The following is a 14,877-nucleotide window of genomic DNA, read 5'->3' as shown; positions in this document are numbered from 1 at the left end:
GTGAAATACAGTAACTCATTATGAAATGTTTTTGTGTTATATGTTGTTTTCTAATGTAAATATTCACTCATAAGTTTAACAGCAATAAAAATTTTATTTCATAGATATATTCAGTAGTCAGAATTTATTATTTTATTTTACATACTTGTGGTTCACAGGTTGTAATAAGTCTTTAGAGTAACAACTGTTAAAGTTTTTTTAACCGTTTAAACACCGTTTTAATATCATTGAAAACTCTTGGTAACTAAGAATTTTTTTTCTGTCTTTTCCTAGGGAAAAGTCATAACCTATGAGTGAATAGTTATAGTCAATGTTAACATGTCTTGTGCTCATGCTAATAATAAAAATGCATTTAATTTATATTTTTATGCCAGCAGCAATTAAGATAAATGTCATAATTAATATTATATATGTATAGAATGTCAAAAATCTGCTGAATGTTTAAAGTTACAGTTGGGCATTATAGGTTATATACTTCAAGCTGATTGTATACTTCATTCTTTAAAATTACTTAAGTTACCATAGATATTTTATTTATAAATAATATATCACAAAGTAAGTATAATCTTCAAATGTGTGTTTTTGCCAAGCTGTTAAACTCATTACAGAAAAGAGAAGTATATGTTAATGACATATAAATGTATGCATGCTGGTGTTCTGTATTGTGTAACACGGAATATTAATCATACTTAAATCATTCTCTTCTTGTAATTAAATCAAGAAATATGCCTCTCTCTCAGAACTAGAAACAAGTTTTCATTTGAGGAGTAAATATCCCATACTAGTGCTAGGCTAAATTTATTGTTTCACAGTTGTCTTAGTTTTGACCTACAGTTTAGATTTTAAGTTTTACCTACATAAAATGTCACCAATTTTTAACACAACCAAACTAACATGTCCTGGAACCCATTTTAACAGTAAGGGTCATTTTATTTTAACATAGGATCAAATGCCTAAAAAAAGGGCATAGCTAGAAATATGATGTAACATGACAGTATCAGACAGTAAATTCTTCATTTACAGCCTGGTCATTTGAATGGCCTTTTGGGCTTATGGGAAGCACTAGACTTACTCATTCCTTAGATATGATGTGGTACTTATGTCTGGTATTTATACTTGAGACTTGTTTGTTTGTTTTGAAAACATTGATTAATGAAGTCTACTGCAGAGTCTATTAAAGTACTGTATTTCCTCCCAAGCGGACAAATAAACAAACAAAACTAAGCTAATAGTCATGATCATTATCAAAAATAGTAATAAGTTGATGATTCAATACTTCCACCCAGAATCCAATCAGATAATAAAATAACTTACATTTTGGTCACTTCACTGCAAGACTGCTGTAACAGAATATAGATTCAGAACATAGATACAGTAATCTTGCGATGGGTCAGCAATTTTCTAGACTTTCTATAGCTTCTGTAATAACAACATGTTTTAATGAAAGAAAACAATAAGATTGACAGGTGGGGTATGTTCTGTAAAGTTCAGCAATCAGTTGGGATAGGTATCTACATGATTCTCAGGTAAAATGTCTGGGCAATACACTGCAGATAACAAGTTTTTGTCAGTTGCCGAAATACAGGGAAGTGATTTTTTCAGAATATTTATGGAATTCCTTGGCCATGGAATGAGTCTTTCTATTATGTTTAATTGATAGAGAATGCCAAAAAATGTTAGTTACTGTATTACTTTCTATATAGTCAAGACTAAATTACCAGAATTGTTGCAAACTTTGTTGACTTCAAAGGGCTGGCCAATAGATTGGAATATATTCTCTGACTGGTTACTCTTTTGCTTGATTCCAATCAAGTGTTATTTTATAGAATTAATGGTTTAATGTCAAGGTCATCATTTCCAACTTTTCACTTTCTCATGATGCATTAATGAAATGATAATGGAAAGTCCTGGCATAAAATTAAAAAAACTATAATTATGTTGGTATTTTAATCTATAAACAAACAAAATATGTAGTCAATTAAAGTCTAAAGCAGGAGAGTACCAGTCAGAACCTGCCTTTGGAAATATCAGTGGGCGTCAAGAGCTGTTGCTTCAAGAATATATATAAAAAAAATAACATTATCTTGCTGTGTATTCTATACTGTCTTGTAACGAATATACCTGATGTTAAGTGATAGGTACATATACCCAGTCTTCCTTGTTTAAATCTGTGAGGAAAATTGTGTCAGTTCCAGAGAGAGGGGCATATTTCTCATATCTTTACACTGATATATCATAATTTATTGTTTCTTAATTAGAAAGTTTGTAAATAAAAGTTTTTACCAAAGTGTTTTAAATGCTTGGAATCATTGAAATATTTTGTTCCAGAGATTCTTTGTTTCTCTTAGATTTGAAATACTCTTCAATTAGAAGAAGCATTTAATTATAATAGTTCTTTAGAAAAGAGATTAATTTGATTTTGAAAGTTATATCAAGGTGCTTGAAATATTGAGAATTTAGTTGGAAATAAAGAAAAGAGAATGTTGAATTTTTGAATGAAGTTTATTTAAAACTGACAGTTATATTAAAGTACTGATGAAAGTCTGATTGTAAGGAAGTTTAGAATATATAAAAGGGAATACAAAATGTCGGGTTTTGGGAAATTTGGATTAAAACCTGTTCAAAGACGGTCTAATATATCTGGTGTTTCTCCCAAAAAACAGGATGAAGAGCCAGTTGCAGCTGAACAGAGGACAGCAACAGCATATGGTGAGTGTTTTATTTGATTTTTCATCTTTTTTTAAGAATTAAAAAAAAAAATATGCATTGTCCTTATGATTAATTAAATGGCAAAATGTTTATAATGTTGCAAAGGGCAAATGGTCATAAATGTTAGATGTACTAAGTGCATGTTTTATTGTTTGTGTGGCCAAGTAATCATTATGCTTCTTTGGTCAAAAATATTTATTTTTTCTGTTGCTTCTAAGCCTGAATGTTTTGATACCCTGCTGTTCATAGTTTTGACTTTGAAACACTTCATGTGATACCTGTTTGCTGTTTGCAAATTTAAAAGTTATCAAGGTCAGTGCTTTGATTAGATAAGGGGCATTCAAGCATTCTTAGGTATCAGGTGCATTATTCCATCACTGTTTACAAAATGTTTTACCTTGTCATCAAAAAAAGGTCCCCTTTTTTATGATATTTGAATTTATGCCTTTATTTTACATAGGTTTCATGTAACTTTCTTCTACATCTACATGACTTGACATAATAATATGATACCATAGATTTAATTTATTTTCCAAACACTTTATAACTCTAATATATATTTTGATAGAATTATGGCCTTTTTTGAACTTAGAAAATTCTACATTATCCGGGCTCTTGTTTTTACTATCAAGCACAGAGAATAGTTGAGCATGCTGGCCTCCCCAACAGCTCTTGTTCCAAATGATGATGAAGGCAACAGATGAAATCTTTGGATATTTGGATTATTTATTGCAACTGCAAGTTTTATAACTGTTAATGTTTTTCTAAAATTAGGTATTTTCTTTAGACAATATTATCAAAGTTTGAACAACAACAATAAATCACATACCTTCAAATCTGCTACATCTAAATATTGTAAAGTTTTAGAAGCACATTAAAGATAATGGAAGTTTTAAAGTGTGTTGGAAAGAAAACAAGTTAACTAATGATGTATGCCAATGTAGTGGAGAACAGAGTGGGAAAAAAGTTAAGATGAATTAATGTTTGTTTTTCTCACATATATTTAAAGGTTTCTGTGTGTATAAACAATTTGGCACTAGACTTCACATTTTCACTAATTAAGATTCAAGTTAGAATGTTTCTACTTTGTCTTTTGAAGGTTCAGTCTCATGTAAATATTTGGCTTTCATGTAAAAGTTGAGAGTTATTGTCCTTGGTGAAATATCAAGGGTGTTTCTAGCTAAGTGTTGTTGTTGTTTTGTTGTGTAGTTAATTAGATTATTTAATGTTTGTGTTCTCTGAGGTGTGTCTAATGGTGATTCTGCTGATGGATGAACAAAGTATATTTAATATATATAAATACATAATTTGATTGTCAATAATAATGTATATGGAAATTTTAGTTGATTCTCAATTAAGATGTTTTGAAAAAAAATAATGATATCAATCTACATGAATCAAAGTCACATCAAGCCATTTTGCAATTAGTAAACAGTAAAATGGAATATAACCATATTGATGGTCTGTATGATAATTGTCCTGTTATATATTAAGAAATATTTTCTTGTCTAATGGAAAGGAAATGAAATTACTTACTGTTGTTGCACCTTGATTTGTTGGGCCCTGTTTATTTGCCATTGGTTTGTTGCCCTTGGCTGAATTTTGTCATTAGTTTGTTGCCCTTGGCTGAATTTTGTCATTAGTTTGTTGCCCTTGGCTGAATTTTGTCATTAGTTTGTTGCCCTTGGCTGAATTTTTCCACTCGGGTTTGTTGCCCTTGGCTGAATTTTGTCATTAGTTTGTTGCCCTTGGCTGAATTTTTCCACTCGCGTTTGTTGCCCTTGGCTGAATTTTTCCACTCGCGTTTGTTGCCTTTGGCTGAATTATCTTGTTGCTACTAAGATGTAACAGGCTCTAAGTCGAAACTATATCAGAGATTATTCCCCATTGTTTATGAAGTTTGATAAATAAAGCAATTGTTGATGTATTAATCAGATATGATATGACATTGTTTTGAAAAATATGCAGAGTGAAGATTATGATAAATTGATATCATATGGCCTGGTTACAGTACACAGGTGTAAGCAGCTGAAATCATACCTAAAAGCAGGCGTCTTCTCTCATATTTTACTTATATTGTGGTTTTGTTTAGGCCTCAATAATTTGATGGTTAAGGTTGCTGTGTTTGAATTACTTGCCCCACCCAATTATGGCTTCAGATGGCACCAGTAAATAGAATTTTGTGAAGCAGCTATCCAAATTAGCATATTGAAGATGTGGGGCCCACTTGAGGATTCGGCATCTCTGATCTTGCCCATGTGTACCAATAAAATGGAAAAATAAATCTTATTTATAGTTGAAAGTAGATTTGGAGGATATGTTTATCATTTGTTGCAAAATCAATAGCATATGTCTCAGACTTAATTATGATGTCCAATGCTCCTCTGTAACAGACGATTTGATTTGTTGGTTAAAAATAGGTCTGTTGGAAAATCTGTATAAGGTAGAAGGCCTATTGTAGTTGGTCACACTTGGATCTACATATACATTTGTAAAACATAAGAATCTATTATCTTGTGTCAGATTGAGCCATCATTCTATTGTAAGGTTCTTGTTGGACTTGTTACTGCACCAGTACTTATTTAATTTCCTCAAATAACTGCCAACTTCTTCACATAAAGCATTTGAAACAGCAATGGAGATCAGTAGTATCATGTCAACAACCAACTACTAAAACGTCACTGTAAAAGGTGCTGGCCAAAGGCTTGAACTGGCAAACTTAAGTTCTACATGTATAAAACATAGTGCTCATTTTCCCTACTGAAACATAGTGCTCATTTGCCATACTGAGATTTTCTACTGAGATGTAAGGTTTACTGGTGTCTCAAGAAATATTTGGAGGTGAATCTGTACTTTTAACATTTAAAGCTGACTTGACAAGACTGTGTGGTCTTTGTTGTACTGAAGTGCATATAGGAACACTGAAAAAAAAAGGCGGATATATTGAATGTATGGGTAAAAAATCCACTTTAAAGTCTGAATTTTTGTTTTGTAAGACATGATAATGATCTAGAAAATTTGGTGAAAGGAAATGTCTAAAATGCATCTAATTGATCCCTTTTTTGCGCAGACATTAAAATTCAAGTAAAAAACTGTTTAAAGTAAATTTTGTACTGAAGTGGCTGAAATGTTCAGTAATGTTTTATCTATGCTGGGGTAATATACCGTTACCTACAAATGGAAAGGGTCGTAATTACAATATATTGTCAATAATCGGCAAATTGAAAACGTTTTTATTGATAAGCGTGAATCATTTGCACAAGTGTTCAATACTATCAAATTTGAAGTTTGTGGGACGACAGAGATATGCGACAGCTTATTGCAAATTAAGATTAAATCTCCGTGTAAAAAAATTGTAGCTACATATAGGAAAAGAACTAGATAAAGTAATGTTGAACTTGGCATGTTTTATTTTGCCAAATAAGGAACTTTTGATTCAAATTTATTGGGAATAGTTAGTTTTTTGATATAATAAAGCGTATTGGAAAAGCGTGTTGGAGAATTGTGTGACAATATAGGACAGTTTAAATTGTATGTTTGTGCAGGAATTGTGATACGTCATCATTTAAATAATTAGATTTAAACATACGATTTGATTTAGATATCTCTATTTAAATATAATTTAAGTTTGGATTTTATCCAAAACGTCAGCAATTTAAAGTTAAAATAAGACTCATGAAATTTTAGTAAGATTTTAATTAAGCACAAGGTTGATTTAACACTTTTGAAATTATTTTTTTTGAGATTCTTTAGAATTATTATACACCACTTTTAAAAGTATTTTCAATGAAGTTCTAAATATAAAGGTGGTTTAAGTTTGATTTTAACGTCTCTTCTGCTTAAGCAACTTGCATAATGCAAATATAATTATATTGGTAAATTTTTTTTAGGAACAAGGGATAAAGCAAAGTGAAAGTAGAAATGATTTATGCTTTTTATTTACTAAAATATTTGTATTTTTGATTCAGCTTTAACAAAGCATTTGACGTGTTTTAAAACTTAAGCAAATTGTTAAAAAAAATTAAAAGACATTGATTTAACTTCCTGTTGTTGTAGTCACCTGACAAAGATAATTTTCGAGCATACATTGGGGATTATTACCTAAGTATTGTGGCGATGATAAAAAGTTAAAAATAGAGGGTACAAAAGTTCTTTTGAAATTAGAGTCACCGATAACATTACTTTATTGAAAAACAACTTGTACATCTCTGTTTCAGTTTAGTCATTGGGACAACTTTGTTTTCTATTGAAAATATCAGGATTTAAATATTATTTACATGAATAAGGAGTTTTAATACATCTGTAGCAATTGCATGACAAGTTATAAAGAAGTAAAAAGAATTCAGTTCTCAAATGGACAAAAGATGTTTTTGTGTTTGATAAAAACTTAAATAGCATGAGAAAATGGAAACGCGGGCATTCCAAGTCTACATAGCAGGGTTGTGACAGAACAAGGAAACACTGGATTCAAGCTGAGCTAGAGATGTTAAGCATAGTTCAAGCATTAAGTCATTAAATTTCATGGACAGTTTTCAAGTATTTATGGAACAAATATTGACTCAGAATAAACAATATACAGAGATACATAAAATTTTGATGATTTAAATGCACTCTCGCTTGGGTCGAATTATTTCATTGACAAATTCCGCAGATAAACTGTATTCTAATACCTTTGTGAAATATGAATATTAACGATTGATCTTTAAAAAATTGATACTAAAAGTGGATTGGCTTACTGTTAAAAACAATTTTAGCAGAATAAACAAACAATAGACCATAATTTGGACCACATTAAAGGCCTAGAATAGACTTCTGATTTAGTCAAATATTGAGGAAAATGACAAAATAGTCACAATTTCTTTTGAGATTTTCTATTTTTAATGAACTGAATCTTAAATGGAGGTTGAATTAACACCTCAGTGGAAGCCTGGCGGAAACTTTGTTAAAAGTCGGAAACTTTCCATACAGCATGGGAATGACATTCCAGGTATTTACGTTTTTTATGTTCTTTAATTGTGAAGTGTTTATTGCCTTGGTAAATTATCAGAAGCAGATGCCTAAGAATGCTGTTTGGAGGTATATCCTGACAGTGACTAGAAAAAAAAAGACCCTTGCAGATGATACCTTGTAATTGATAGCAATCAGTGCATACTGACAATAAACAAAAAGATTTACATTTCAAGATACTGTTTGTTGTTTACAAGTTTTGTTAGGTATATTCTTACACATTTATTAAAAATTAAGTATTTCTTTCATGACTTTATTTTCAAATACTTGAAGAATTTCCTTTCCTGACTTTATTTTCAATTTTTGTTTTCAAATTCTTAAAGAGTCTTCCTTTCCTTACTTCATTTGCAAATTATTGAAGAGTTTCTTTTCGTAACTATTTTCTAGGTATTTGCATTTCGATTGATTTCTACCAGTTTCAAATTATTGATGTCATTGTAATTATTGTGTCTGACTTCATTTTTGAACTCTTGAAGAGAATATTATTTATGTCTCCATTTTTGAAGAGTATTTTTTTTATTTGTCTGGCTTCATTTTTGAATCATTGATCTACAATTTAATATTACACTGTTCACACATTATCTGGTTTAATATTTGACATTAGGTAATACCATTTTTAGAAGTGGATAAAAGTTTTTGAAGAGTAACTATTGATTTTGACTTAATTTTAAAATTGTTTAGAAGTATTTTGTTTCCAAAGAGTTCATTTTCAAGTTCATATCATTGGCTTTTGTCAACCAGTCTATGTATTGGAATTATGGTAATTGCCTTTTTTTACATAAGTCAATAAATCAAGTCAATGAAAGAAATGGAAAGTTTTAGAAATAGTTTCAAGCATTTAATTGTGATGAAAAGACCAGATTCAAAAACTTGATGTTAAACTTGATTCAAAGGCGATTAAGAAGATTGAAAGGTCTTTGACCTATTAGAAATACTGGTTGGAAATCAAAAATTTAGTATGTAAGGTCAAGGTTAAAGATTTCAGACCAATGATCAGCTAGTTCAGAAAATCTGTACTTGGAAATGTTCCTTAACAGTACATTAGTTTCATTCGTTAAGTTGATTTTTCAGTAGCCTAGTCACACATTTTGAATTTGTATGTTAATGTTGACTCACGCCGGTAACAGCTGTCCTGAATCCTCCATGAATTTATATATCAATGATTATATTAAAGGCCTATGATACATGTCTTTAATACATGAATGTTATTGATTATTTTGATCTTATCTGATAAATTATTATTAGCAGAAAAAAATATGATTGCTGGTTTTTATGTGTTTTTTTTATAATTGACAAATCTCTATAAATGGCATTAAGGTCATTTTTCCACTGCCATTTTGGGATGAATTATAGTAGTATATTTATTTCAAAGGATTGAATATTTTTATGGTGATAGACTCAAATTCTTTATGATTCAATATAAAAACAACCTATAAAACAACTGCCTCACTCTTTTTCTGTTGTCCACACAGAATTATTATACATTCTGAACAAAGTAAAAACACTATAAAATTGAAAACTGAATTATGGCCAAAGTCAAGTTATTTTGATTCTTTACCTGTCCACTGACCATTTGCTCTTGTATGGGCATAATGACACTTGAACCTGCCGATTTTGCGTAATGGGCTTGTCCATCTTCCATATTAATGGAAATGTCCATTATGAAATTTTGGGGATATCAAGATGAAGATTCGTAGTGACTCAGCCAACAGTATAGAGTCTGGTCAGATGTGCAGATTGGCCTTACTGGTGACAAAGTCTTTTGTCTTTCATGCCCAGCAGGTTAAGAGTGAAGATTTGTCATTTAAATAACTCTTTGATACACAAGTTTCATTACTTTTGAACTGCCTTTAAAAGTATAAAAGTATTATTTATGTATCCATTTAATTATTTAGTTCTGCTTATTTTTTTCTTGTTTGAAGCATACAATTCTTTTATTGGTGTTCATATATCACTTTACAGTTTACATTAAATGACATGGAAGTCTCAGATTGGTAGATTCCGTAATATATGTAAATGTTTAGAAAATTTCAGTTTATCTGTTCTATATAAAAGTGTACAAATCTTCTTAGCCCATTACCAGTTATGGACAGTAGCAAATTGTATCATATCATATGTGCTTTCCATCAAACAGAATCTGTACCATTATTCATTTTTAGTGTGAAAAAAATGAGCTGTAAGTTTTGGTTTCTTAGCTCAATTTTTTGTAAACTATTAAAGCATAGGGGGGGGGGGGGGGGGGGCTGATAAGTGTTGATGATTTCATATGAGAAAGCTATTGATTTTGGTGGTTCTACTACTCTGAGGCTCACAAGGAAGACTGGGGTTGCGCATCTGTTTTGCCTTTTTACTTTCTACATGAAGTGGTTCCTAAGGTTATCATACTCTTATCATAAGAAGGCCCAATGTAACAGTTAAATGAAGAATCACCAAGTTGCTATACTATATATTAAATATGTGAAATTTCCATTGTTTGTTTCCCCAGTGCACTTAGACGAACAAAATGGATGTACTGTTACCAGTATATACGGTATATCATTATATCATGTGTAGACCCATTATAGGATAACACGGTGTTCAACAACTGTAGGAACTATACTGTTCAATAACTGTAAGAACACAGTGTAAATTACGTGGGAGGCTGAGAGAGAACACGTAAATACGGGTGTTCACTTCAACTGTTCACCAAATTACAAAGACACTACGACACAGTCGTAATGGGCAGCTTCACTAAGTTTGGGCAACAAAAAGATGCAATTCACGCGCTATATTTTCCACTTTTATTCCAGAAACAACACATAGTCTAAGGAGTATATAGTGTATCTAACGTATATAGCGTATATAGCGTATATAGCGTAGATAGCGTAGATAGCGTATATAGCGGTTATTGAACAATGGTATCTGTGCCCGAAACTTAATAAATAGAAATTCACAAGATTTGTACTTCACATTCCGAAATCTTATTTTCAACTGCGCCTTGGAAAGGCGGCAAATCTTGCATTTGCATATAATTATTATTTCTAGGGACAGTTTTGACCAACCAAAATGCAGGAAGCGCCCTCTAAGAAAATAAAAGTAAAATTTGATTTTCTAAATATGGGGATCATTAATTACTAGGGAACGCTTAGTCTTGGCAGGGACCAGAGCGCACTAAAATAACACTGCGCTGGACAGTTGGCATGATTTATTGAAATCAAAACAATTATCTAAACATTTTAAACCGGTCTCTGATAATTAAAACCAGCACCAACATTCGGAGTCTGGAACACCGGCCCTCAATGAACTTTTTTACATAAGTTCATTCTTATATATTAAGGGAAGACGAAGAATTTAATACTCGTTTTGTAATAATCAAAACATTCACAAGTTCTAGAATTTTTTACTAATCTAGATTATGTTACACATATATACACTTTTTGAAATATCGTAACGTCTTAATAGCGATGCAAACAAAGTCGCTCATTAAACGTTAATTCATTGCTGACTATTGTTATCAGTTAGCATGAACGGTTTCCTGTTCTAATACACATAACATCGTAATCGGCCGTACTTTCACGGACCCATTTACCTTGACCTTACATGACCTCACAAGTCCGTCTCTACCTTTGTTTACTTCCAGAACGAGGCCTAATGGCCATTTGCCCCGAGATAATTGCTCGTCGCAGACGAGAACGAGGTCATTTACGGACACATTCCTTTGAATGTTATGCCATTTTTGTCTTACCTGTAAGGTCGGCAGATATTCTCGAACCCATCTTTTCCAGAAGACATTCGCTAGATACTGTACCTGTCGCCACCAGCGTTTACAATAAACATCTCGCTTATCAAATAAACCTGGTGGGAATGAAGCATTTGGTCTCATAATCAAAAGTTTATTTGGGGATAAGGGTTCTGGATCCCTTTGATCACTACTTACCTGGGTAATCGGTCTATCATTGAGAATCTTTTCTATCTCTGTAACTAAAGTTAACAGAGCCTCATCGTTGAGAAGTTGTTCTCCAATGACTGATTTTATAGCCCTTTTCGTGGACCGTACTAACCGTTCCCAAATACCGCCCATATGACTTGCATATGGAGGATTAAAATGCCATTTTATTTCTTGCTGTTGACATAATTTTGCGAGTCGACTTTGATTAAATTGCCGAATGCTATCACGCAAAACTCTATCTCCTGATACAAAATTTTTACCATTGTCACTGAATATTTTTTCGGGACGGCCTCTACGACTTACAAACCTTTGCAGTGCACAGATGAAAGAGTCCGTATCTAAGCTATGAGCAATTTCAATGTGCACTGCTCTGGTGGTCAAGCACGTAAATATACAGCCGTATCTTTTCAGATGTCGTCTTCCAGACTTCACAGTCATCGGGCCAAAATAATCGACACCGACATACGTAAACGGTGCCTTATCGGGCGTGAGCCTTTCTTCTGGAAGATCGCACATCTGTTGCAATTCCGGTCGTTGTAACTGTCGTTTGCACGTTATGCACCTACCGATAACAGACTTAACTGTTTGCAGACCATGGATTATCCAATACTTTTGTCGCAACATGGCCAGAATGTGTACTGGACCCATGTGCGCATTCTGTTCATGACAATTTTGTATCAGGATTCTTGTCACGTGATGACTACTCGGCAAGATAATTTGATGCTTAGCATCTACGTGTAGGTCGGACATTGCTAGTCGTCCGCCGACTCGCATTACATTATCCTTCAATATAGGACATAGCCTTTTCAGAGGGCTCGAACTCGGAACTGGCCTCTGAGCCTTTAATTCACTTATTTCATTTTCAAACGCCTCCGTTTGAACTAATTTGAAGATGGCTGTTTGTGCCATTTTAATTTCCCCCACACTAAGGGGTTTACTACTTACCTTACTGTAAAGACGTCGTCTTTGGGGTAAGTATTTCTCAATTAAGAAACACTTAAAACGTAGTAGCCAAGCGACTGCATTTTGAAGTTTATGCCAGTCGGAGAACTTACTAAGTAACGTATTCATACTCAAATTATACTTACCATGAGTGTTAAGTACACTAGCCTGAGGTTTGAGCTCTATGTCATCCTCATTTACGGTTGCATTACTTACCTGCGCTGGCCACCCTGATTCATTCCTTTTAAGGAATTCGGGGCCATTCAACCATATGTCAAGCTTTTCAGTTTCTTGCGGATTAACTCCCCTTGACGCAATGTCAGCAGGGTTACTCTTTGAGGGTACATGCCTCCAGTCATGTGGTGACGTCACCTCATGAATTATTGATAGTCTATTTGCAACGAAAGTCTTAAACCTTTTCGTTTCATTTCTTATGTAACCTAACACAATCATAGAGTCCGTCCAAAAGTACCTTTCAGTAATTTTGACATCAAGCTCCTCTATGACAATCTGATACAGTTTTACAGCAACTACAGCTGCTGCAAGTTCGAGTCTTGGTATCGAAATAGCCTTTATAGGTGCTAACCTAGACTTACCTATAACTAGACTGCACTTACTGTGCCCCTTCGCGTCATACACTTTTAAGTACACGCTCGATCCATAGGCATACTCAGATGAATCACTAAACATATGTAGTTCAGCTTTCAAGGTCGACCTGTCGAGCTCACCTGGTATTATACATCTATCTATACTTACCTTCGATAGTGCTGGTAGGCTGGCTAGCCACTGCAACCATTTTTCAGCATCCGCATCTGGAATTTGTTCGTCCCAGCCTAGGTTTGTTCTACAAGCACGTTGTAGAATCAATTTTGGTGTTAATGTCACTGGTGCAACAAGCCCAAGCGGATCATACAATGAACTGGCAACCGACAAGATATTACGTCTTGTCGTACCTTTGTCACGGAGATTTACATCAAACACAAAATGATCATACTTAACATGCCACTGTAACCCAAGTGTTCGCTCACATGACGATTCGTTGTCAAGGTCTATTTTTTCCTTTGACTGAGCTCGATCCGCTTCCGGGATCGAATTCATGACATGTTCACAATTAGAGAGCCACTTTGTCAGTCTGAAGCCCCCTAAAGAAAGAAGTTCTTTCATTTCTGCGGCAAGTCTAATTCCCGAACTTGAGTCTAATACTGACTTAAGAAGGTCATCAACGTAGAAATTACGTTCAACCGTACTTACCGCTTCTTGACTGAATTTATCAGTATTTTCATTTGCCGTGCGCTTTAAACAGAAAGCCGCACAACTTGGTGACGAAGTTGCACCAAACAAGTGGACGTTCATACGATACTCCTTTGGTTCCTCGTTCAAGTTACCTTGAGGCCACCAAAGGAATCTTAAAGAATCCCTATCATGCTCACATACTCTTACCTGGTGGAACATGGCTTCTATGTCCGCAACCAATGCTACTGGGGCCTGCCGGAATCGCATAAGTACGCCAGTAATACTGTTAGTTAGGTCGGGACCTTGTAACAGATTGTCATTCAATGATGTGCCTTGATACTTAGCAGCACAGTCAAAGACAACTCTTACCTTACCCGGCTTCTTTGGGTTCACAACTGGATGATGAGGTAGATACCAAATACGTCCGGGTTCGAATCCCGTTCTGGTATCTAATAAGAAAGCATAACCCTTATCAATATACCCATTCACCGTTTCTTTATACATATCAAATAACTTATTATCTCTTTGAAGTTTTCGCTTCAAATGAGATAGTCTTACCGTAGCCATCTTCACGTTATTTGGAAGACTTACGTCTGGGTTTCTCCACGGGAGTCCCAATTTGTAATGACCGTTTTCCTTTACTACTGTACCTTTCATTACTGAAAGTGCACGACGGTCTTCCTGTGACATCCCTGCGCCACAGCTCTTGACATCTGGGAAGTCGGTTGCCCATAACTTATCGATTTGCAAATGTGTACTAGAAGCAAACTGATAATTGATACTACCTTGATCAGTTGACGATCCATTACATGTGGGTCCTATAATACTCCAGCCTAATATTGACCTAATTGCATAGGGCTCACCTTTATTCCCTCTTCGCTGCTCTTCTACCCAGAATGCGTCTGGGGTGTCGCTTCCCACAAGCAACTCAACTTTGTTTACATCAATTTTCGGTAAATTGATACCATTAAGGTGTTTCCACTTACCTGTCACAGACTGGTCTGGCAACGACTGCAAGGATATAGGCAGGGTTTTTACAGACCATACCCTTTGAAGGT

At 33.8% G+C, this 14,877-nt stretch overlaps 1 protein-coding gene across 1 annotated transcript in view; it reads left to right on the top strand.

Moving 5' to 3' along the window:
• The window catches only part of LOC132714890 (titin-like), an 84,565-nt gene that overhangs the window by 33,671 nt on the left and 36,017 nt on the right, over positions 1-14,877 (top strand). Inside the window, exon 5 of the mRNA XM_060697810.1 lies at positions 2,664-2,709. Coding sequence (XP_060553793.1) covers positions 2,664-2,709 — 46 coding nt within the window. The remainder of the gene's footprint in view (positions 1-2,663; positions 2,710-14,877) is intronic.

The sequence above is a fragment of the Ruditapes philippinarum genome, unplaced genomic scaffold, assembly GCF_026571515.1.
Source record: "Ruditapes philippinarum isolate M1 unplaced genomic scaffold, ASM2657151v2 ctg567_1_1_1_1, whole genome shotgun sequence".
Classification (NCBI taxonomy): Eukaryota; Metazoa; Mollusca; class Bivalvia; order Venerida; family Veneridae; genus Ruditapes; species Ruditapes philippinarum.
The sequence above is the reverse complement of the archived record's forward strand: the minus strand, read 5'-3'. Positions and strand labels throughout refer to the sequence as shown.